The sequence below is a fragment of the Paroedura picta genome, chromosome 8 (genome assembly GCF_049243985.1).
Source record: "Paroedura picta isolate Pp20150507F chromosome 8, Ppicta_v3.0, whole genome shotgun sequence".
NCBI lineage: Eukaryota > Metazoa > Chordata > Lepidosauria > Squamata > Gekkonidae > Paroedura > Paroedura picta.
The window spans coordinates 95,206,765-95,231,954 of record NC_135376.1 but is presented as its reverse complement, the minus strand read 5'-3'; the positions used below and the strand labels follow the sequence as shown (position 1 = coordinate 95,231,954).

At 47.3% G+C, this 25,190-nt stretch overlaps 1 protein-coding gene across 4 annotated transcripts in view; it reads left to right on the top strand.

The window, feature by feature from the left end:
• Positions 1-25,190, top strand: part of LOC143843979 (heparan-alpha-glucosaminide N-acetyltransferase-like) — a 271,359-nt gene that overhangs the window by 187,820 nt on the left and 58,349 nt on the right. For all 4 annotated transcript variants that reach the window (XM_077350869.1, XM_077350873.1, XM_077350872.1 and 1 more), the window contains 4 exons: positions 1,878-1,990; positions 4,278-4,402; positions 12,981-13,107; positions 16,160-16,246. In XM_077350869.1, coding sequence (XP_077206984.1) covers positions 1,878-1,990; positions 4,278-4,402; positions 12,981-13,107; positions 16,160-16,246 — 452 coding nt within the window. The remainder of the gene's footprint in view (positions 1-1,877; positions 1,991-4,277; positions 4,403-12,980; positions 13,108-16,159; positions 16,247-25,190) is intronic.

The window sequence follows — 25,190 nt, the reverse complement described above, 5'->3', positions numbered from 1 at the left end:
TTCTAGGGTTTCATGGAGCCTGAAGAATGTTTCAGGGATTTCTCAATAGTAAAGAAGTTGAGAACGGCTGCCTTACGAGGTCACCATAAGTCAGGGGCTACATGAGAAAGGGACTCTGCCTTGGTTCTTAACATCCTGGCAAAGGAAAAGATTGTTCTCCCACCCCAAAGACCCCACCATGTGAAGCAAGAGCTGGCCTGCAGCAAGTGTCATTGCACTGAAATGTATTCACTGTCCTTTGCCTCTGCCTGGCCAAATTCCTCCACGAGAATGAAGGAGTCAGCTGAGCCCTCTTCCAGCTGCGCCCCCCTTGTGCTTGCGCAAACAGAAGGAGGGCCCATTAAGAGTAAATGGCCATAATGGACTGCAGGGAATGCTTCCCCTTTCTGTGGACAACAAGTCTGGAGGGAGCCTGGAGCTTTCAAGGCAGGAAAACTGCTGATTAATCCTCAGTTGTCAATGTGAGCACTTCCCCAGATGACTGTGTGGAAAGGATGCCTTTCAAGAGAACAGATGGCCTGATCCGGAGGCAGTTGAACCACTGAGATGGTCAGAACTGACAAATGTCCCCGGTTGTGTCACAGGGAGGCATCCAGAATGTCATCTCCTGAGAGGGTTGAGGTGTCTGTGGGCAATCTCAGGCATGGAAGACTCTGGATTGGCCTTTTTTAACCTTTTGACTTTGGAGGAGCCCCTGAAATGATTTTTGAGGCTTCAGAGAGACCCGGAAGTGAGGTCAGCTGGCCATGCCTCCCTGCCACAAACCCCAAAAGTGCCATGTCACTGGAAGTGACATCACCACCAGCATTAACAGGCAGTCTCAAGGAGGACTGCAGGGGGGAGACATCTTGCCTGATTTCCCTTCGGAACATTTGTCAGTTTGTTAGGACTCTCTCTCTCTCCTCTCTCATTCACAAAGGTTGTTTCTCTTCGCAACAAAACCATTTTTCTCTTTTACATGGCTGATGCCTAACTCTTGCATATTTAAACTCTGCCGACCAGATTACTGTTTTGTGGCCCCTTTCACACACATAAATGGAAGATTGGTGGCAATAATAGAGCATTACATTGAGCACAAGTTCATTTCCGTGGTAGTGATCCGTTCATGTATTCAGATCCAGATGACTATGACTATGACACAGACTCTCAGCTCTCATATGATCCAAGTCCTACTGATTTGTGGAATGATGAACTGATCAGCACTGCTGATCAATATGCCACTGAGAACATAAGTGAAGCCATGCTGCATCAAGCCAATGGCCCGTTTGCTCCATCATTCTAAGTCACACAGTGGCCAAAACCCAGGTGCCATCAGGAGGGCTAGCAAGAGATCCTCCATGGTCAGGTCCTGCCTTGTCACATCTCTGGGCCCTGCCCCTGGACTCTTAAGGCTTTTAACACTATGGCCCAGTAAACTATGGAGCAGTCTGTATGGTGGTGGAAAATGCTAACAAGTCTCAGCCAACCCCAGAGGGCTTTCAAGGCAAGAGACATTCACAGGCGGTTTATCATAGTCTGCCTCTGCAGAGCAACCCTGGACTTCTTTGATGGTCTCCCATCCAAGTCTGAACCAGAACCAAGTCTGCTTAGCTTCCATGATCTGACGAGATCAGACTAGCCTGAGCCATCCAGATTAGGGCAGAGAAGTATATGCATGTATATAAGAAACGTTAATATTTTGGCCCCTGGGATTTAGCTAACTCAGGGGTTCAATCAGACCTTTACTAGAAGAGTCAATTTACAATTTACCAAGGATTGCCAAAGACTGGTCCCACAGCTGACCTTCCACAGCAGCTGAAGAAGATTCAGAAATTTGGTTCAAACAAGACTCTCATCTATCTATCCATATATAAACCCTTTAATCTTTCTTTGTGCAGTGTCGTGGAGCTGGGCAAGAATTCCAGGTGTTCTGCAGCGTCTTGGATTTACTTACTTTGTTTTGGCTTTGATGCAAACCTGCTTCGGCATAAAAGACCTTGACAGCTATCAGGTGAGGCACAAAGTTACAGTCACATGCTATAACATACGGCAAACTCTCAAAGTGGCATCTTCTTCCTGGGGATCTCTGTGCACCACATAATTGGGAGCCTGAACATACATAGATACTTGATTGGAACCTAAGAGCAGAAAGGTTTTCAGGCGCTAGTTTCATATGATAGTGCATATATGAAGCACCCGTTGGTCTCTTTGTGCATGCAGTTGCATGTGGTATATAGTCTGGCTCTCACGGCATACTTTTTATTGTTGGGACTTGGATTTCTCAAGGTGAAGACTGATGTAACGCATTAAAAATAGAGAGGCTGGTTTGGACATGTCCTCACTGACTTAAAGGCAAATGTCCTTCATTCTTTCTGTGGGCGACTTCTAAAAATTGTTTCAGCATGTTTTTAGTGCAGCAAACCAGGGGAAAATGTATGGAAAGGACCTAGTGGCTAGCAACAATGTCATCACTGGCACCCCTCCACCTCCGATCCCTAGTATAGCTTTGTGGCTGTTTTCACACACACACACACACACACACACACACACACACACACACAATATATCTAAATGTAGATATTCAGTTCAAAAAATACATTTTGAAAAGTAGACTGTCTGCCAGAGGTATAAGGCAAAAGACAGGTGAATTGACATTTGGTTTGTTATGGTGTTTTTAAAAAGCCATCTGAATTGTCTCAAACTAGTCTAGCTAAACAGGGTTGACCCTGCCTAGTGCTTTGATGGGAGACCACCAATACTGTTAAAAGGTTATTTCTGCTTCCATGTTTGGAAAAAGGGAACTCGTTTCCATGGGATTCCAGTTAGAACAGAACAAGACATTAATCTGGGGGAAGTGCGACAAAGCCTGTTTCTCCCCTGGCAGAGAAATGAACTGGGTGACCTCACCCTTCTCCTCCCCAGTCCTCTCCCCCATCCATTTCCTCTTATCTCTGGCTCGGAGGACGCTGTTTCACATTTGGTCAAAATGCATATTTATAGAGCAGACTCCAGGATCTTCTCATCGTGATAATGATCTGCTAATAATGATAAATACTGATGAGCTAAGTATGTAATTACCCGGCAGACCACATGGATTCAATAGGCCCCGTTACAGGCTTCTGGAGAACCGTCTTTCAATAACTGCCTAAATATATGTTTGTATTAGAGACGGCAACGGGGACTTGCAAACGATGCATAGGTTTCATCGCTTCTTTCCCCGGAGCCTGTGTTCCTTTGGTCAGACGTGTGCAAGCCATACCAAGACTGACCTTAGGACATGGTACCCAAGGTGCGGAATGAAAAATACATCACGGCCCCCTCCCCTCCCAATGCATCCATATTTCAGTTTTGGCAGAGTGCCTTCCATTCCCGTTCCTCTCATATTTCAGCCTCTTCTCATCTTTCAGGAAACAAGTTTTGAAGTGAGCGTTAAGAGTGTCTTTCTGCTGTTTCAGAGATTTGATTTACAGCAGCGGTGCTTCTAGATGTACATGTTTGTGTGGCGAAATCCTTCCCCCATTCATGTTTTGACATCACTGGATCCAGGATGGGTCAAAGATGGGTCAACAGCTTTAGGGATCAAACGGTTGCCAATTAGCACGCAGAAGGCACCACAATGCACTCCTTTGCATAAAACACGTGGCAGAAGAGTGAACAAAATCGACACACTTCTTTGGAGAACTGTGGCTGGCGCATCTATGCACACTGCAGATGTCTAGAGTGGGGACCCACCAGAGGTCTACGTTCATATGGCTGCTAGCGGGCATTGGGTAGTCTGACTCAGACTCGGAAAACCTTTACTGGCATACAAGCTTTGTGTAATCTGCAAAGCAGCCAGCGTGGAGGAGTTGAGCGGGACAAATAAGCACCTTCCTTTGTTTCACGGGCTCTGTAGTCACTTGCGGACATGTGCGACAACGTAAGTCCAGCACCCGTGTGTTAAAACAATGCTCACCCATCCTCCTCCCTGGACCTGACAGCGAATGATGAGGTACCTAAAAGCTGCATTTCCCTTCCATCAAAGGAAGGCGTGATGGATTGCCTTCAGCTGGAGGCGGAGGGGACTCTCTCAAGTGAAAGGAACCGGAACCGGCTAGCAGATCGTAATGGCTTCTTGCACTGCTCTGTAGTTAAGAGACCCATTTCCTGTCGGCTTATGGGTGGGGGGGGGGGCGGGGGGGGGAGATGAAGTCTGCTAGGTTTCAGGGACGATTCTAAGCTCCAGCACTTCCTGAAATGGCCAGACATGTCCTCCTGGGGGCATTTTTGTGACCATGTGAATTTCCTTCTCTTTGAAGCTTGGTAATTGGTGGGCGTCAGTCAGAGACGTTCTTCTCTACTGGCCAGAGTGGATTATCGCGGCAGCCCTGGAGACGTTGTGGCTCTGTCTGACGTTCATGCTGCCTGTACCTGGGTGCCCCAGGTAAGTGGGCGTGAACGAGAGAGTTCTTATCACGGGTGTGTGCTGCCTGGTAAAATGTTTCCAGTGAAGAAAAACATTAAGTAGATTTTTAAGGTGCTCACTTACTAACGCAGCATAAAAGTGCATTTCCTCACTGAAAGGCTGCCAAAGAATGAGGTACACAAAGATTGGTGGTGGGACATGCCATAAAGTCACAGCCCACTTATGGGGCCCAGTAGGGTTTTCAAGGCACAAGATGGACAGAGGCAGCTAACTGGGGCCCATCCTGTGTAGCTTCTGAGATCTGATGAGATCAGGCTAGCCTGGGCCATCCAAGTCAACATTATGCTAGGTTAATACCAAAAAGGGGGGCTGGTGGCTCTGCTCAGCTCTTCTGCTGGGAGGGTATTCTAATGCCAGGCCTCCTTCCTTGTACTGAGAAGAGTCTAGTTCTCACATCTGTTTCTCTTACTGCCCAGTTTCTCATCCATTCATTCATTCATTCATTCATTCATTCATTCATTCATTCATTCATTCATTCATATTCATATTCCGCCCTCCCCGGAAGCTCAAGGCAGTTTACAGGAAACAGGAAAAAGATACAGATAACATATGGAACAACATGTGATAACAGCAATAACATTATAACAAAAATAACATTAGAGAATGATGGAACTGGAAAAGAGCCTCAGCTCAACTCTTACTGGGACCCAGTGGGTTAGGCAGATTGGTAGCAGTTGTAGGAGGAGCAAGTAATCCCCTCGCAAGTAACCCCCCCCCCCCATGGAAGCTTGAGGAAAATAGTTTCCATACAAAATAATGATAATAATTTATTCATATCCTGCCCTTTCACATTGCTCATGGAGTTAAAAACCTTTAAAAGTTTCCCATTTTCCTGATAAAGGTAAAGGTAAAGGTATTCCTTGTGCAAGCACCAGGTCATGTCTGACCCTTGGGGTGACGCCCTCTAGCATTTTCATGGCAGACTCAATACGGGGTGGTTTGCCAGTGCCTTCCCCAGTCATTACCGTTTACCCCCCAGCAAGCTGGGTATTCATTTTACCGACCTCGGAAGGATGGATGGCTGAGTCAACACTGAGCCGGCTGCTGGGATTGAACTCCCAACCTCATGGGCAGACAGCTTCAGGCAGCATTTCTGCTGCCTTACCACTTTGCGCCCAAGAGGCTCATATTTTCCTGATACTCCCAGCTAAAATGTTTTGTAAGGAGCTGCTCTTCCAACTCACTCCTCCTCCAGCGGTGAGGCCAGCCTTGATTGGGGGCCTGGACCATAAGCCTGGTTGAAGAGCTCCACCTTGCCGCCCCTGTGGAACTGATGATGTCCTGAGGGGCCCTGATCTCTCTTAGGAGCGCCGTCCACCAAGCTGGGGTCAACTTCACCTCTTTTGTGCCGGGGACCCTGAAGGCCGTAGGGGAGAAGGTGGTCCCGTAGATATGCTGGTCCCAGACCGTTTAGAGCCTTCAAGGCTAAATCAGCACCTTGAACCTGATTCAGTCCCCATTTGGAAGAAGTGTACAAGCCCATGAAAGCTTAACTCCAGAATGAAATATGCCCCTGGACTCAAACATTGATTAATTCACAGGCTCACCATAAGTAAGAAGCATTTCAACAGCACTGTGCATGCACACATGCACGTGCACACGCACACGCCAAGAGAGCTCTTCAAAAAAGCAGTACTCGTTTCCCTGCCATGTTCCCAGCAAGAGTCACTGCTGGGTTCATCGAAGCCCCATTTCTTCAGCCCTTCCCCATCCTCCCCCCCCTCCAGTTTTTAAAATATCTCAAACTTTCTCATCTCCCCCAGTCAGACCAGGAATCTGTTAATGGTTTTGATGGAAATGACCCTTTGGGTGCCAAAATAGAAGAGGGTTCCATTCGTTTCCTTTGAAACCCACTCCTGTCCCCTTGCCTACGACCAATCAATAGTGTACTGGATAGGAGTGCGGATTTCTAATCTGACAAGCCGGGTTTGATTCCCTGCTCCTCCACATGCAGCCAGCTGGGTGACCTTGGGCTAGTCACAGCACTGATAAAGCTGTTCTAACCGAGCAGTAATATCAGGGCTCTCTCAGCCTCACCTCCCTCACAGGGTGTCTGTTGTGGGGAGAGGGAAGGGAAGGCGAATGTAAACCACTTTGAGCCTCCTTTGGGTAGAGAAAAACGGCATATAAGAACCAACTCTTCTTCTTCAGTAATCTCAGGGTTCTCTCAGCCTCCCCTCCCTTCCAGGGGGTCTGTTGTGGGGAGAGGAATGGGAAGGCGACTGTAAGCCGCTTTGAGCTTCCTTCGGGTAGGGAAAAGCGGCATATAAGAACCAACTCTTCTTTTGCTCAAAAGAAAGTGTTGAAAGGGGGGAGAAGTTTGGAAGCTTTCCTTGTTATCCATCACTGTTACTCGCCTAGTGATACAAGCAGCTGGATGTGGGGGGGACGGGACTGCCTGGATTTCTCAAGCCTTTCCCCTTACCGCAGGACATCCATCCTTCAGACAGGCGCATGCAGGGTAATGCTGCCATGTGCTACATATCCTGCTGTTTTATCATTTAAAATAATGGATCAGCCATCAGCGGACACAGCTTGACATTTATAGAAGGGGCCGGTGGCAGAGCAGTGTGCAAGGAGGGACTGGGCTTTGTTTTAATACAGGAAGCATGTGTATCTTTGTGAATCCTGCAACCCTGAATTGCTCCTTCTAACAGTCCCGTGTAGTGGTTAGAGCAGGCTTTTTCAACCAGGGTTTCGTGAAATCCTGGGGTTTCTTGACAGCCCTGGAAGGTTTCCCAAATAAGTCGGAATTAGTGGTCTATATATTTTTAAAAAAAATATTGGGTGATATGACCATATATGCTCATGCTGACCCTCCTATATTCTTCATGGCTGTGCCACTTCTGGGGTTTCTCAGAGCCTGAAGAATGTTTTAGGGATTTCCCAAGGGTAAAACAACTGAGAAAGGCTGGCTTAGAATCTGGGAGGCCCACATTTTAATCTCCACTCAGCTTGGGCAGCCTGCTTCCTCAAACAGTTTCAGACGAGGGTATGGGAGTCTCAGACTTAAACTCCCTCTTTACCACGGAAGTCTGGGCCAGTCTCAGACCCTCAGGCCAGCCTGTCTCACAGGGCTGTTGTGGTGAGAATAAAATGCGGAAGGGGAGATTCAGGGCATTGCTCAGAGGCAGAACTTACTTTTTAAACAGGCACCTGATTCCTCATCTTGTTACCCTGATAGTAACCCATCCTATCATGTCATTAAGCACTTCTGAGATCTTTCAAAATGATCTTAGTACTCCTCCAGGGCAGCATTCCAGGGCAGGGGGAATGGGGAGTGAGCACAGTATTATTAATTTATTTCTTTCATGTATGCCCTTTCTTTCCCCCCAACTGTGCCCCAAAGTGTCTTACAACTTTCCATTATCCTCTGTCTTTTCTTCACAACCACCCTGTGAGGTAGGCTAGGCTGAGAGTGTGTGAACAGCCTTAGTTCCCCCAATGAGTCCCTTTCCTGGCACAGATGTACCTTTCCTCTTTTTATCTCAGCAAAGAAAGGAACTAGAGATTTACTTTTGGGTAAGGCAAGCTGGGAATTCAGAGAACTTGCTTAAACTATCCTTACAGCAATATATAAAACTGAAACCAGGGTGAGAAGGGGGAGTGATTTGACCATTACCAACAGTCCAGTCATTGAAAAGCAGGCTGGAGGTGTCTGTATGGGGGTGGGGGAGTGGGTGGGACAAAGAAAACTGAGATAATCATTTTGCACCTGGAAAAAAGCCAATTGAAAAACATCAAGACTGGAAATCAAATTAAAGAATCCCAAAGAAATGTCAGGGTAAAAGTGGTCTCAAAAGAACTGACCAAGGGGGGTGGGGATATAAAAAAAAAATGTCATGAGAACTAAAGGGGCAACTATGCATGCAGAAACCATGGGATAAACTCTCCACGTCAGGCTTTCTCAACCAGAGTTTTATGAAACCCTGGGGTTGCTTGACAGCCCTGGAAGGATTTCCCACATGGGTGGGAGTTAATTTTTATATTTTTAAAAAAAATTGTTAAATGTCAGGGAACATGACCATACATGGTCACATTGCGTCATCGCCCCTCCCTCCCAAAATGTCCAGTAATGGGCCAGGAGTGTGTGGGAAGGGGAGGGCCCAATCACATTCCGCATGATTGTATCGCTTCTGGGGTTTCTCGAGGCCTGAAGAATGCTTTAGGGCAGCGGTAGTCAAACTGCGGCCCTCCAGATGTCCATGGACTACAATTCCCAGGAGCCCCCTGCCAGCGAACGCTGGCAGAGGGCTCCTGGGAATTGTAGTCCATGGACACCTGGAGGGCCGCAGTTTGACTACCCCTGCTTCTTACTGGTAAAAAAGTTGAGAAAGGCAGCTCTGGGGTGCCTGCCAGGTCTCATCAGATTCAGAAACGAAGCAAGGAAGACGAGTTGCTGTGTGCAGAAGAAAGAAATGACCAACCACCTCTGCTCACCCCTTGCCTGGGTGACCCCCTGATCCTGGGGTGGCTTTTCCCCTCTCTTATCCTCACGCTGTTCCTCCCAGGTCAGCAAAGATTTCCAATGTGACACACAGCCAGGGCCAATTGCTTGAGTGTTGTAAATGTGGCCAGCGCTGTGCTTCTCCTCTTCCATGGCAGGCTGAGTGGGAAACCAGTGGCTCTTGGCTGTTACCAGGGAAGAGGGTTCCTCCTCCCCACCTTTGGGCAAAACCTCACAAAAGGGAGTTAATCTTTTAAAGATCTTCTGCTACATTCGAAGCACAGGAACAGGCATTTGTTACACGGAGGGCTCAGTCATTAGGGGCCTTGATTTCAGTTGATTGGGCGGAAATGAGATGCCACAGGGATACGATGGATGAAAAGAAGTGTCTTCGGCCGTGGGACAAGATGGATGCGGCTTGCTCTTCGGGCTCCGATCGCTCGAGCAAGGGTCCAATTGTTTAATATCCCGTAATCAGGAAGCAAATATGAAGCCATAAATCACAGCCTTTGACTTTTCGAGGGAGAAAACGCTCTCCCAATGGATACCGGCTTGTGACCTTGATCTGCAAAGAAACAAGGGTGTGCATTCCTACACAGGCACCAGCCGTCCTGGGCTAGCCAGTTGGGACAGCGCATAACTTGAGACCTTTCTCCATTTTGAGCACCTCCTCTGAAGGGGGGGACTCCCACAAGGTGCCCGCGGGTACCAATGTTGCCCGCCGTCAAACTTTCTATCGGGATCATTGGTTAATACGAGAGTTTGCCCAGTCCTAAGAGGGGGAGACTTAGTGCAGTAAATAAATTTCCCAAGAGGTATATTGCAGAAAAAGATTAACTGACATTTATTCAAGTAGACTCGGTTCACGTTCAGGTTGTAGCTGAAAGGAGAGAAAGAAACCTTATCTAAAGGAGTCGTTTCCCTGGCACAAACGGCCAGCCACTCCTGGCTGCACCGGGAGTGAACAGCCACTTTGGACACTGAAGCGCCCAACCCTACCAGGGACAAGGCTTGGCGAGAGACTTCAGTGCTGTAGAGACCACCCTCCCAACCATTTCCTCCAGGGGAACTGATCTCTATCACCTGGAGATCCTCCTCCTCATCATCATCATCAATTAATTAAATTTATAGCCCCCCTTCCTCCTAAGATTCAAGGCGGGTCAGTTGTCATCCCAGAGCTCCAGCCACCACCTGGAGGTTGGCAACACCACGTGTACCCCACCCTACTGTGACCTCATCAGAATCCGGCCCTTTGTCGCATTTTAAAAATTGCTTTAAAGCATTGATGGCATCGCCATGGCGGCTGCAAGGACACGGTCACACCCAATGTGGTCCTTACGTTTGCCGTTTTGCACCGGGTGCCGTCAGACTTGATGAAATGGGCAAGTGGTTCCCCCCATCTGTTGCAACAGTACTGCTATTTTCCTGGGCTTAATGGGAGAGAGAAGCCCAGTTTACACTGTGTAGCAAGCAGTCTGCTGGGCTTTTAATTATGTCCAGAAGAAAAGTTCTTGCCCCCCCCCCACCCCTACTACTGCTGTTTTGTTTGTTATCTCGTCTGGCAGTAGCTCAAGGTGGCTAACCTTATTTGTCTGTAGCCCTTGGAAAGGACAAGAGTCTAGGAGCCCCTGAAAGACTGACAAAATTTGTGGCCAGGGAGGTGAACGTTGTGATTCTGTGGCTGACCCTAGTAAGCATATTATATTTTGTCTTCCCAACCCTAGCCTTCCCTACAGGTAAATAATAATTGTAATCTGATTAATAAATCATTTCAAATTTCTGGGATACTTTTTTTTTTTGGACTGCCTGCTATGAAAAGGCTAAGGAAAAAATTGCTTGGTTGGTGTTGCGTCCGCAGAGTAAATATTGACACAATAGAACTGATTTTATATTCCAGTTGTGATATCAGCCTCCATTGTTGGCCAGAGACAGGGAAAAGCAACAAACACATCAAACATTTGAATTAGCTGAGATACGTTTTGTAGATATTTGGTGGCAGATGGTACATCTCAATTAGAGAAGCGTGTTTTCACTTTGCATTATTCTAATGCATCCCCCCCCTTAAATTATAGCCCATTCTGGGAGAAGATCACACACACACACACACACCCCTAGCAGTTACCAGAATTAAAGATACAAAATGGGATGCAAAGTGTTCTGTTGCTGTACAAAAGCGGAAAAATCATTGTGCAATGACAACACTTCTTGTTAAGAATTTACACAATATAGAGCAAGTTTATCCAGTGCTTTAAAAGAACATAACAATGCAATTCTACAAAAGTGTTCTATAACTGTAGGAATGCTGCTGGAAATCCAAAATCCAAACGAGGAACCAGTAAACCAGGAATTTAAAATCCAAATGAGGAACCAGGCTTTTGGTTGAGGCTGGGCTGAAGACTGGGGTAACAAGATTGGGTCCTCTATCTTTGTGTGATTGGTACCACCCCCACCCCCCCTCCAGCCAACATCACCCCCTGGGCTAACGTCGCTGGGTGATACCTACTTAAACATCACAACTGTGAACAGAAGAGTCGAGGTGTTGAAGGGTTCCCCAACCTTTTTATCACCGGGGACCACTCAACGCCGGGGACCACTCACCGGGAACCACTCAACGCCTTTTACTGAGGCCCGGCTGGGGAGTAGTTTACTCCTCTACTCTCAACCACTGCCCTAACGCTCTCTGATTGCTGTGGTAATGTTTAAACATCCCTTCAAAATAAGATACAGACACGCCACAACAGTGAAGTGGGCTGGGGGGGGGGGATGAAGTAAAGGGCCGGGGGGGGGAGAAGGCGTCCTTCCGGGCCCACCTCCAATTAGGCAAAGGACCACATGTGGTCCGCAGCCCACAGGTTGGGGATCGCTACTCTACAGTGGTGGTCTTTCGACTAATTGGAGGTGGGCCCCGAAGGACGCCTTCTCCCCCCCCGGACCTTTACTTCACCCCCCCCCCCCGGCCCTTTACAACACACTTTGGGTGTCATTGTCTCCCATCACTCCCAGATGGGACTATCTCATTGCAGAGAAACAAGCTCAGGGTTCCCGTTGATTTGTCATTGTCATGAGTTAAAATTTCCATGAGAATAAAATGTTCCTTATGTTCATTGTTGTGGCGTGTCTGTATCTTATTTTGAAGGGATGTTTAAACATTACCATAGCGACCAGAGAGCGCTAGGGCAGTGGTTGAGAGTAGAGGAGTAAACTACCCCCCCCACACACACACCGGGCCTCAGTAAAAAGCGTTGTGTGGTCCCCGGTGAGTGGTCCCCGGCGTTGAGTGGTCCCCGGTGATAAAAAGGTTGGGGACCACTGTTGTAGAGGATAAATTTGTCACCCCCATCTATTGTACAGTTATGTCGGCAGGTTGATATAGTCTTGCAGATAGTATGGGGATATTGTACTTTTATTGTTTTAATATTTTTATAGTAAATAGCCATGAGCCGGCTGGTCTGAGAGTGGTGGGAAAGAAAGAAAGAAAGAAAGAAAGAAAGAAAGAAAGAAAGAAAGAAAGAAAGAAAGAAAGAAAGAAAGAAAGAAAGAAAGAAAGAAAGAAAGAAAGAAAGACCCTTTACATATTTTGCGAGATATTACTCTGTAATAAAGCCAAGGAGATTACTATTACAATATGAATTTTATCTAGAGGACTCTATTCACTGGTGCAACAAAAAGTTTTCAGTTGAGATCCACTTGGAAGCGAAAAGCAGGCTTTACCAGTTCCTTGTTTGGATTTGCGATTTCCAGTGGCATCCTTACAATTATACAGCGCTTTTTTAGAAATGTATTGATGTGTTTTACCTTTTAAAGCACTGGATAAACTTTCTCTATATTGTGTTGTCATTACCCAGTGGGTTTACCAGAATTAGCAGGGCATTTGGAGTCTTCTGAGATCAAAGGCTGATTGCATTTAACGAGGCATGCTTAATAAATGCTATTTGGGAACTGCCAAAGAAACTCACTAATTCGTTTTCAAATTCTTTCCATCTCATTCTGGACTAGTGACAAAAGACTTCTTTTTTTGGGGGGGAGGAATCAGTTCCGGAGTTTGGAGGCCTGACAGCTGCAATTAATATTGTGGTGGTCTCTCTGCAGAGGATACCTGGGTCCCGGCGGGATAGGAGATTACGGAATGTACCGCAACTGTACGGGCGGCGCAGCAGGTTACATCGATAAGTGGCTGCTTGGAGAAAACCACATCTACCGCCATCCGACGTGTAAGGTAATAGATTATCTTGAGTACCGGCTTGGTGAAATCTTTATAAACGCTGGGCTTGTTTGGCTTCTGGCTTTCATTTGAGAGTGTCAGTCTTCTAAGAACCTCTCTGTCCCTCTCATTCCCTCCATAGATAATAGCCAGGTGCAGCTAAACAAAGGGAATATTTATTGCGACTTCAATGTTCTATTGATTTTTTGAAAAGAAATCAGGAGGATGGAAAAAATCCATGTTAGCACTGGAGCACTAGGATGTTCAGCTCAGTTCAAAAGCTGTCTCAGCTCTTTGGGATTTACATTTATATCAAATACCGTAAGGACACTCCAACTCGTTTAAAGAGAAGGTCCATCTATCTTGTCTCTGGCACAAGCTAGATCCAGATGTTTCAGGAAAATTTAACACCTCACACCTCTGAGTATTCTGACTAAGGATTCATTGGTTGGCCTCAATTTAATACTGTTTTGAGTTATTGAACAGGTAAATCATGGGTGACTATCTTTTGTGTTCCTGGAGGACCTGTATAGAGCAGGGGTAGTCAAACTGCGGCCCTCCAGATGTCCATGGACTACAATTCCCATGAGCCCCTGCCAGCGAATGCTGGCAGGGGCTCCTGGGAATTGTAGTCCATGGACATCTGGAGGGCCGCAGTTTGACTACCCCTGGTATAGAGCTTAGTTTCTGGATTTTGCAGCACTAATCAACCTATTCACAAGGTCCCTGTGGTCAGTCACAGCACTCCATACAAATATATGCATTTCTATGTGATACACAACATCCAAAAGAGAAGTAGGGAAAGTGCCATGAAGTTGTAGCCACTCTAGGTTTTCAAGGCAGCAGATATTCAAAGGTGGTTTAGGTTTTGCCTACCTCTGCATAACCACCTTAGCCTCCTTTGGTGGTCTCCCATTCAAATACTGACCAGGGCCAACCCTGCTTAGCCTCAGATCTGATAAGCTTGAGCCAGCCTGAGCCATCCCAGTCAGGATTGGTGCAGAATTTGTTTCCCAGTGCCTGCCTCTGTTTAGCAACCCTGGACTAGCCTGTCTACCATCCTAGTCCTAACCTGGGCTGATCCTGATTAACTTTTGAGATCTTATCCAGCCATCCAAGTTAGGTCAAAAGACAGGTGGTATAACATTAGTAAGTTCTGAAGGAACTTGAAAACATTTTTCTTATTAATGCAACTGGGTCAGCTTTGTACCCAGTTTAGTTTGGATGCTCGAAGCTTGATAAAATTGCCACAGGGACTGACCAGGGACTTGTGTGACCAGGGCTGAATCTGCACGGAGCTTTTCTTCCAATCCCAGGTCGATTAAGTCCCTGCCATCTACACTGAATGCAATTTCCATTTTGATTTTGGGCAGTTTAAATTTTCCCTCTGCAACAAGCATGATTGATACGGAGTGACCCTACCTTTCCCCTGCGATAACTTGGAATGGATATAACCCTCGATATTTGAAAAATCGGCAATAGAAAGCTTGCTGCCGAGCCTCCAAAGCTGTAGAAAAGCCCTGATTTGTGAGGGTGTCAGTTCCTGGTTCCCTTAAAGAGGAAGTCCTAACTTCTCTCAGCAGAAGTTCCAGAAGCCCTAACTTCTCTCAGCAGAGTTTTTCTCTAGGATCTATTCTCCCTCCTCTGCTGTCTCCAATCTTCTCCCCTGCCCCTGCCCTGTTCAAGAAAAGAAAGAGGCTCCTGCTGTGCTTGCTCCCCCTTCTGGGCTTCCCTAATCACGTGCAGAATGCTTTTCTGATTCAATGGTGGGGGGGGGGGGATAGAGGAAGCCCTGAGTTCAAGTCAACCTGAATTCAGGAAGATCCACACTGGAATAAGCAAAGTAAGTGCAGAATCAGCCCAGTAGGCCATCCTTAAATTAGTTATCAAAACAAATCCATCAGCACGTTCAGCAAAGAGGTCTTTAGAACTCCAGTCATGGGATGCCTTGGGCAAGGCAATGTGTCACTCCTAGCTCCGTAAACCCTGATAATGTCAGGAACCAAGAGGTTGAGGCCAGGTAAGCTCCATAAACCCTTCTTAGAAGACCACTGTGAGACAAGGGGCATGGTGGGCTGTGACTGTCTAAGAGTGGGCGTTTTGATGAGGTGGTTGGCTTCTGGAACACCTGGGCCCCGTTGCTAGGGTGACATCATCAACAGCAGTGATGGAACATTGAGGAGAAGCGACAGTTGGGTGGAGAGAGGCTGAGCCTGACAGGACATGGACAACAGGAGACAGGCTGAATCTCAGAGCTCAGCCTGTAACAGTGGTAGACAACCCAGATGAAGCTACCTTATACTGAGTCAGACCTCCAGCCCATGAAGGTCAGTATTGTCTGTCAAACTGGCAGCAGTTGTCAATTGTCTCAGGTTAAGGTCTTTGACATCACTGACTGTCAGGTCCCTCTAACTGCAGATGCTGGGGAATGAACATGGGACCTTCTATATGCCAAATAGATGCTCTAGCATTGAGCCACAGTCACTATTGACTTTCAGAAGCATAAACATCACAGTGTTATAGAGCAGGAGTAGTCAACCTGTGGTCCACAGACTACAATTCCCATGAGCCTCTGCCCGCTGGACATCTGGAGAGCCATATTTTGGCCACCCCTGCAGTAGGGTTTTCAAGACAAGAGACTAACAGAGATGGCTTGTCCTTGCCTGCCTCTGCTTAGGAGCCCTGGATTCCCTTGATGATCTTCTATCCAATTACTAGCCAGGGCAGATCCTGCTTAGATTCCAAGATTTGTCAAGATCAGGCAAGCCTAGTCGGACTGGGTCAGAGCTTCACCGTTCGTGCAGAATATGGAATTTTTGTAGATTACTTCCGTTTTGTTTTGTTATTCTTGTCACAGAATGATCGAGCTAACTGCCTCCGGGGTTCTTATGCTAATGGTTGCCTCTGATCCCAAAATAGATCCATGAAGTGATGAGACAGTCTGGATGTATGCCAGGTTCTCATCTGTGGCCGACATTTATTCTGTGACCCTGTCTATTTATGCCTAGGAGGCTGTCTAGACCTTGAGCCTTTTGATTAATTTAAGCAATGCCTTCTTTCTTGGCAGGAGCTGTACAAGACCACCCAGCCTTTTGATCCTGAAGGCATTTTGGGGACAATTAACTCCATTGTGATGGCTTTCTTTGGGCTTCAGGTAATATTGCGCGGCAAACCAAATTGGGGCTTGGTCCTTACGCTTCATGATGTGCTTCATGGGTCAAGTGTTTTGCGGCTAATGCAAGAGTCCACCCATGTTTCCATAGAGAGCCAGTTTGGTGTAGTGGTTAGGAGTGCGGACTTCTAATCTGGCATGATGGGTTTGATTCTGCGCTCCCCCACATGCAGCCAGCTGGGTGACCTTGGGCTCGCCACGGCACTGATAAAACTGTTCTGACTGGGCAGTGATATCAGCGCTCTCTCAGCCTCACCCACCCCACAGGGTGTCTGTTGTGGGGGGAGGAATGGGAAGGCGACTGTAAGCCGCTTTGAGCCTCCTTCGGGTAGGGAAAAGCAGCATATAAGAACCAACTCTTCTACTTTTCTTCATAGTATCCATAAGACCACATTGTTCCCTTTGCAGAGAGAGAGAGAGAGAGAGAGAGAGAAGGCTGCCACAGGGAACATTGGAGGCTTGCCAGCTCTGGGTTGGAAAATTCCTGGAGATTTGGGAGAGTGTGAAGTTTGAGAAGGGACCTCAACAGGGCATGATGCTGCAGAGTTCTCTCACCTGAGCAGCCATTTTCTATAGGGGAATTGTACTCTGTGCTGTCATTAACAAAAACATGGGGGAAATAAAAAATTTCAGGTAGTGATTAATGGCAGACTCTTTCCCAGTTGTAGAAAGAAGTAATTAAGAGACTTGTTGCTAGTTCCATCTGTCTGCACCCAAGGAGACTAGCAACAAGTCTCTTTTAATTAGTTCTTTCTACAATTGGGAAAGAGTCTGCCATTAATCATTATCATAATGTTTTTATATCCCCCATGTTTTTGTGAAAGACAACTGAACCCAAAGGACAGATTTTGTTATTCTTGCAAGGAACTAGCCAGTCTTTGTCATCATGCTGCATGTTTGTTGTGACACTGTTTACTAATTCACTACTAATTTACTCTCTCCTTATATCTATAATCTTATGATTTTTGTTCCATTGTCTGAGGAAGTATGCATGCATACAACAGCTCATCGCTTGGATAAATCTTTGTTGGTCTTAAAGGTGCCTTTGGACTCAGATTTTGTAATAACTAACCAGTTCCTCCAGACAGCTGACAAGAGGGCACAGATGCTGAGGCCTTTGTAAGAACATGAAAAGAGCCCTGCTGGATCAGTGGTCCATCTAGGCCAGCATCCCGTCTCACACAATGGCCATCCAGTTCCTCTGGACGGCCAACAAGAGGGCACAGAGGCCAAAGCTTTTGTAAGAACATCAGAAGATCCCTGCTGGATCAGACCAGCTCATCTAGCTCAGCATCCCATCTCACATAATGACGAACCAATTCTTCTGGACGGCCAACAACAGGGCAGAGAGGCGGAGGCCTTTATAGGAACATAAGAAGAGCCTTGCTGGATCAGATCATCTAATCCGGCATCCTGTCCATCTAGTTTAGCATCCTGTATCATCCAGTGGCCAACCAGTTCTTCTGGAGAAGAACTCCATGAATCTATCTAATCCCCTTTTACAGCCCTCTAGAGCCTCTTGTGGTGCAGAGTGGTAAGTGGCAGAAATGCTGTCTGTCCATGAGGGCCATCGGTGCAGAGCGCTGACTCCCCCAGCCATCACCCTGAATGCACTGCCGCCTGTGGTCCCGCATCCCCATTCCCCATATTCTGTTCACTCATGCACACTACAGATTAGGGGTGACCTGTAACTCCAGGAGATCCCCAGGTCCCTCTTGGAGGATGGCTTCCCTCCTACCCTATGACTTTATTTATTTATTTATTTATTTATTTACTTACTTACTTACTTACTTACTTATTTAGTACAGATATTAGATATTAGGCTGGTATAGGCACAGGTTAGGGGGACTGAAAAAGTAGGAATGAATTCCAATTTTCAACTGTAAAACTGCATATCCTCACACATCTTAACCATCATTCTTTGGAGGCCAGTTATAATACCTTTCCTCCATGGAGGATTATAAGATTTCTTATTTATTCCTTTCTTTGTATAGGGTAGGGGAAGGCCAGCCATCTCCCATTAATGAATATCCAGATTAGACCCCCTCACTCGGAGAAAGAGAATATCTTTAAGGTAAAGGTAAAGGTATCCCCTGTGCAAGCACCGAGTCATGTCTGACCCTTGGGGTGACGCCCTCCAGCGTTTTCATGGCAGACTCAATATGGGGTGGTTTGCCAGTGCCTTCCCCAGTCATGACCATTTACCCCCCAGCAGCAAGCTGGGTACTCATTTTACCGACCTCGGAAGGATGGAAGGCGGAGTCAACCTTGAGCCGGCTGCTGGGATCGAACTCCCAACCTCATGGGCAAAGCTTTCAGGCGGCTGCCTTACCACTCTGTGCCACAAGAGGCTCTTTAGAAATCCCTATATCATTATCTGGGCCTAAGCATGTAGCTTTTGAAGGGTTCATATATAAACTTGTGAAAGTTTCCTGCAAAACTTGTGTGTGTGTGTGTGGGGGGGGGGTTTAGTCCAAGGTACTGCTTTCCATATGGAATTTTTAGCAGAAGGGGAAAAGATGTCACAAGAGGGGGGGGGAAGCTATGTAAACCTTTGATGATGATAGTCATTCAGTTGTGTCTGACACTGGCAATCCTATGGTTAACTGGCACCATGTTTTTGGATCTTGCACCACTTCTTTTAGTTGTATAATGTTCTGGCCAGTGTCCATTTTGATTGCATGTATCCACTGTTTTCTTTGCCAGCCTGATTTAAGCAATGACAATTGTTACTGCACATTCATGAACCATTTCTCCATCATATCACCTGCACTGTATGTTGTGTACAGATCCATGTAGGGATGCTAGACATCCCTGTGGGGGCAGGGGTCCCCTGCTGCCAGGCCCCACCTCTTGGCCTCAATCAGCTGGCTGGCAGTTGGAAATTATCCCACAAAACAGGATGAACACCCAACATTTCAGTGATGTGCTTTATGTGACTTCAATGTGACCCAGAAGTTACAAGGCACATCAAGGATGCCAGGATGACACTCTGGTTTTTGGGCAAAAGCTCTATGGAAGAAGCTAATTCTACCATAGAGGTTTTGCCCCCAAACCACAGTACCGCCTTGAGGTCCCCAGCATGCCTACATCACTTGCTGGTCGTATTGGATGTCATGTGGGCATGTTGCTGAAACATTCAATTAAACTTGGAGGAGGGCAGGATGCTGTTTCCGTTGGCTGCAGAGGAGAGGACACGCAGTAATGGGTTTAAACTACAAGTACAACGATATAGGCTAGATATCAGGAAAAAATGTTCACAGTCAGAGTAGTTCAGCAGTGGAATAGGCTGCCTAAGGAGGTGGTGAGCTCACCCTCACTGGCAGTCTTCAAGCAAAGGTTGGATACACACTTTTCTTGGATGCTGTAGGATGCTTAATGTCAGACGTTTTCTAACAATCCTGACACTTAGGGCTGATCCTGCATTGAGCAGGGGGTTGGACTAGATGGCCTGTATGGCCCCTTCCAACTCTATGATTCTATGAAACTCCTGTCTCCTGGTAAACTCGCCTCCCCATCCCCTGTCAGCTGCCTGGAGGGCAACTCTAGACCCCCCATGTGTCAGCAGAGAGTGGATGTTTCTTGAGGAGATGAGGAGAATGGAAACCCTGGCATTGTCTTCTCTGGTTCCTAGCATTTGAACAATATTCAGATGTTTAACAGATGCCATGTGTCATGAGAACAGAAAGAAACTGAGTCAAAAGTACAACCTCTTTTGTCTGAAATACGGGATGTTCTGTTAATATACAAAAAATTACTTTTACAAAAAAATATATTTTATGACTCTCTTGCTCAGGGGCTAGGTACCAGTAGAATTTTGAAACACAAAACCTATTGCAACTTTATGAGACTCTTGGTTACTTATTTTACAACCGCAGTGAATTCTCAGGCTTATATGAGGTGTTGGGTCTGTCAGCCAGGGCGGGGAGGGGGTGGATTGCAGAACAAGGACTCGAGAGTAGCCAAAGCCACCACCCCCCCAGCCATGTTCCTCATTTGTTGTCAGTGCCCTTTCAGCAGAGACTCCCTCCAAGACAGCTGCTGCCTGACATCATGGGGCAGGCTAGAAATCCCTGCAGATGTTTGCTGCCTAATTCGACAAGAGAGCATTGAGACTATGGACTAAACCAATTAGTGTTCTTGAGCGCAGCTTTTCATATGTGCTCATGCAGAGGTTGCATATGTTCAGGGAGGGATACAGTCTACCTTTTCTTGACAAGTTAAAGTTGGGAGTCATGAAAGTTTCCTTCTTCCCAGAAGCCACAGCATCCAGAGACTTGAGTGAAAATCTCACACAGACATATTGGGAAATATCTTTCCTAAATAGGGAAAACATTACACCAGCCTCCAGGTGGGACTTGGGAATTGCCCCTGTAGTTGCAGTTCATCTCCAGACGACAGAATCAGATCTCCTGGAGAAAATGTATACTTTGAAGGGTGGATCCCATGAGGTCCCTGTCCTTCACTGTCTCCATTCTCAAATCTTCAGGAGTTTCCCACACTGGATCTGGCACCCTCTGCTCCCAACCCTTCCAGTAGCCAGGGAGACCTGGAAACCCCAAGTGGGAGTACTGATGGATATTGGCATACATGGCTGTATAGGAGAATTAGAATTGTGGAGGGAAGGTCTATCAATGGGCACTAGCCAAGATTGCTACAGGGAACCTCTTGAGAAAGTAAACCTCTGAATATCAGTGCCAGGAGGCCATGTCATTGAGAGGTCTTGGCCTCTGTGCTCTCTTTCTTGGCGATTGAGGGCAACTGGTTGGTGACTCTGTGAAACAGGATGCTGGTTGTCTATACCTTATTTTAGGATTGTGGTCCTGAGCGACAAGCCATAGAATGTGTTTGTTCACTCATTTACTCTAATTTGAAAACCCCACAAGTTTGCCATAAGTCAGCTGTGACTTGATGTCAAACTAAAAATCCTGAAAAGCAGAGTGATGTGGTCATTGATTATTTGGTAGGGGACAGGGCTAGGTTGAAGGAGAAGCCATGTACGCAGCACACCTGTTTGTGCTTTCCATTTGGAGGGCATTTCTCATCCTTTGTGGCTGTCAAGGTGCTATGCAAATTAGACGGAGCTGGGGAAATGAAGTAGTGAGAGGGGTAACAATGGGATTTCCACCAACGTATGCCACGGTTATTCCCTTAGAGCAGGGGTAGTCAAACTGCGGCCCTCCAGATGTCCATGGACTATAATTCCCAGGAGCCCCTGCCAGCATTCGCTGGCAGGGGTTCCTGGGAATTGTAGTCCATGGACATCTGGAGGGCCGCAGTTTGACTACCCCTGCCTTAGAGGTTCTCAATGAACCAGACCAGATTGAAACTGAAAGTGATTTTTCTTGAAGAAAAACTATGGTTGAAGTAAATTGCCAAACCTGCACGTCAATTACACTAAACATACACACATGCGAGAAAAACAGAGTTGAGATGGTGAGATACGGGAACATAAGGGGAACCGTATAAAGTATAGCTACCATCTCGACATGAAGAAGTCCGTGGGGAAAATGACCTGCATATCTTGAAAAAGGTGGAGGCTACAGATATGTAGGGATATGCTTATCAGATCCAAGAAAACACATAGAGGGGTTCTGGTGTGTGTCTTAGGTCAGTGGTCCCCAACCCCCGTTCCGGAGACCGGTACCCATCCGTGGATCAGTTGGTATCGGGCTGCAGCTCCTCCTTGTCCTCCTTCCCGGCTGCTACCTTGGGGGCTGCCCTGCCGCTCTGCTGCCGGCTCACCTTTGGTGCTCTCCAGCGACCGCCATGGTTGGGGCTCCCCCTCAGCGTGGCACTGCGCAGCTGCTTCTGACAGCACCCCCCAGTGGGTGGCGGGAAGTTAGGGGCGCCGGCGGGAAAGCAAGTGGAGTAGGGGCTCAGGCAGTGACGTCCCTCAGCAAAGGGAGGATATTGCTGGATTCTGTAGCCCCAAACAAAAACATACTTGAATAAATTATTTCAGGTGTGTAGCTGTGTTGGTCTGAAAGAGCAGAACAAAATGTGAGTCCAATGGTACCTTTAAGACCAAGGAAGGTTTATTCAAGCTGTGAGTTTTTGTGTGCAGGCACACTTCCTCAGACCATGACATAGGAACCATCAGAGTACAGATACAAGGAGAGAATAAAGTAGCAGTAAATTAGTAAACAGCATCATGAAGAGATCCAACAAATATGCAGCATAATGAAGAACAAATAAGGCCTTCCTAGAATAACAGAGTTCATCAGAGCTGGCAGTTAACAGGCTCACAGTGACCTCAACAACCACAAGAGGACACACAGAAATATACAAAAATGTGAGCCAAAGTACAAACGGCCCTCGCGTGCCGAGAGTATAATTCAGACGATGATCTTGATTGAAGGGCGGAGGCAACAGCAGGCCCCGTAACCACTTCTTTCTTTCCGGATTCTTAGGTCAAAGGGCAAGTTAGCTGGATTATTGCCCTCCTTTCACATTCCCTTCATCATCAGACTCCAATCACAACAAGGCAACTGGGGGCACTAATTTTAAAAAAGTGTTGAGGCTGAATTGTCAGGTACTTTAATGTTTGTGATAGGAGTCTGAAGACGAATTGAATTGACAATAATCCAGGTAACTTGTCATTTCACCTGAGAATCCAGAAAGAAAAAAGTGGCTATGGGACCTACTGTTGCCTCCGTGCTTCAATTAAGATCATCGTCTGAATTATACTTTTGGAATACAGGGACTGTTTGTACTTTAGGTCAGTGGTCCCCAACATTTTTATCACCAGGGACCAGTCAACGCTTGACAATTTTACTGAGGCCCGGTGGGGGGGGGGTAGTCTTTTGCCGAGGGATGTCGCCGCCACCTAAGCCCCTATTCCACTTGCTTTCCTGCCGGCACCTCTGACTTCCCGCCGCACACTGGGGGGCGCTGCCGAGCAGCAGTTGCGCAGTACCATGCCAAGGGGGAGCCCCAGCCATGGCCGGAGAGCACCAAAGGTGAGCCAGCAGCAGAGTAGCAGGGCAGCCCCCGAGGCAGCAGCCAGGGAGGAGGACGAGGAGGAGCTGCGGCCCAGTACCAACTCATCCACGGACCGGTACTGGTCCCCAGACGGGGGGTTGGGGACCACTGCTTTAGGTTGCAGTGACTTCACCGCAAAAGTCCAGGCACCTCCTGGAAACATGGCAACAGGCTTTAAAGTCAGTTTCCAGTTTCTGCTTGGGAGCAAAACAGTGCATTTGACATCCATGTGTACATTACAGCGAGGCAAAGGGTTCTTGGTGCAAGGTGAAGGCAATGGGTAGGTGACTTCAGAGAAGGGTGTTTGCAGGGACACTTCCCCTCCAGAGGAAGTTTCTGGCCAGTAACCATGGTCAAACTGGCACTTTTTTCTTGGTGTCTATTAGTGCAGTAGGGCAGTGAATGTCTGGAGCCCCTACACCTGCAGAGGGCAATGAGTATGTTGATTCATCAGCAGTGGATGCTGTTCACGATGAATTTGGGCCAGCCCTCCATCTCATTTGACTTATTCAGCCATGAAAGTTTTACAGAGAATTATAATCTGGTAGCCCTTGTGTTTTGTACAAATGCCAGCAGCCTCAAATATTCTGAAAGTGCAACTCTAGATGTGGGTGGAAAGTCTCAGCCGAACTATAGTGACCCCACATGGCTGTAAAGACAAGGGATATTCAGAGGGGTTTTTCCATTGCCTGTCTGCAAAGGGACCCTGGACGGCCGGCTGGCTATTGGAACTCTGCGATGCAAGAGGGTGTGGGAGGGGAAGGGTTAAGAGAATTCTCTCACTTGGAGTCAGTTGGCCCCACCCTCCTCTCATCAGCTAGATCGGGCGTTCTCAGCCAGGGGCTGGCACTGGAAGGGTTTCCCGAATGGCTGGGAGTTAATTAATTTCATATATATATTTTAAATTTGTCAAATGTTTATCGGGTGATATAACCATATCTGATCATGTCAATTCCCTCCCCTTACAAAATGGCCAATGGGCCTGAAGGAGGGAGGGGCAGGGGCCCTGGGTGGGCGTGTCCACAGCTCTGCTTCCCAACCATATTCTGCATGATCATACACCACTTCTGGGGTTTCTCGAAGCCTGAAAAATATTTCAGGGGTTTCTTAATGGTAAAAAAGTTAGGAAAGACAGACTCACATAAGGCACCTGCGATACCCCATCAGGGAGTAGGAGCCGCGGCCCGGTACCAACTGATCCACGGACGGGTACCGGTTTGTGGACCGGGGGTTGGGGACCACTGCTCTACAGGACTAGCAAGCTAAATAGCAAGCTAAATAAACACTCCAAAATAACGGCAGAAACTACAGGGTTTTGACATCAGCCTCTATGCCCTATCGTTGGCCCGCCAGAGGACCTGGTTGGCCAGTATGATTCTGGACTAGATGGACCACTGGACTGATCCAGGAGGGCTGATGTCCTCATGAAGTATGTTAGGTGGGCAGGAACGGAAGGTGCTTTCACCCCACCTCCCTAACCCACAAAGCCCCATGTCAGTTTGCCCCATGAGGTTGGAACCCGGATTTCCATCAAACCCTCAGCCCTGCATCCCAGCCCACCATCAGAGGCTTTTTGCAGCCAGATTATTTCAGAGTAGCTGTTCCAAAGCCTGCAGCTGGGATTAATTTGGTCCACCCTTCTTTTCCTGTAAGGAATCTTCGTTCTAAAATTATACCACCGTCAGCAGCAGTCAAGCGGGATTTGTGCCGCAGCTATTCTGCAGAGGGCGGAGTGAGTTCTCTGCCGTGCAACAGACAGGACCTCTCATTCGCACTCCCTGAGCATAAAAATCAGGAGTGTTATTCCTGCACAGGGAAAATAGTTATGGGAGGGAGGACTCTTTCCCACACTTCTCACACGCCGTTGAGTGAAAACTGCTGATTAACAGAGCCCAGCCTCCCTGCCACTTCAGTTGTGCCAACTGCTCCTGACTGCGGTGGT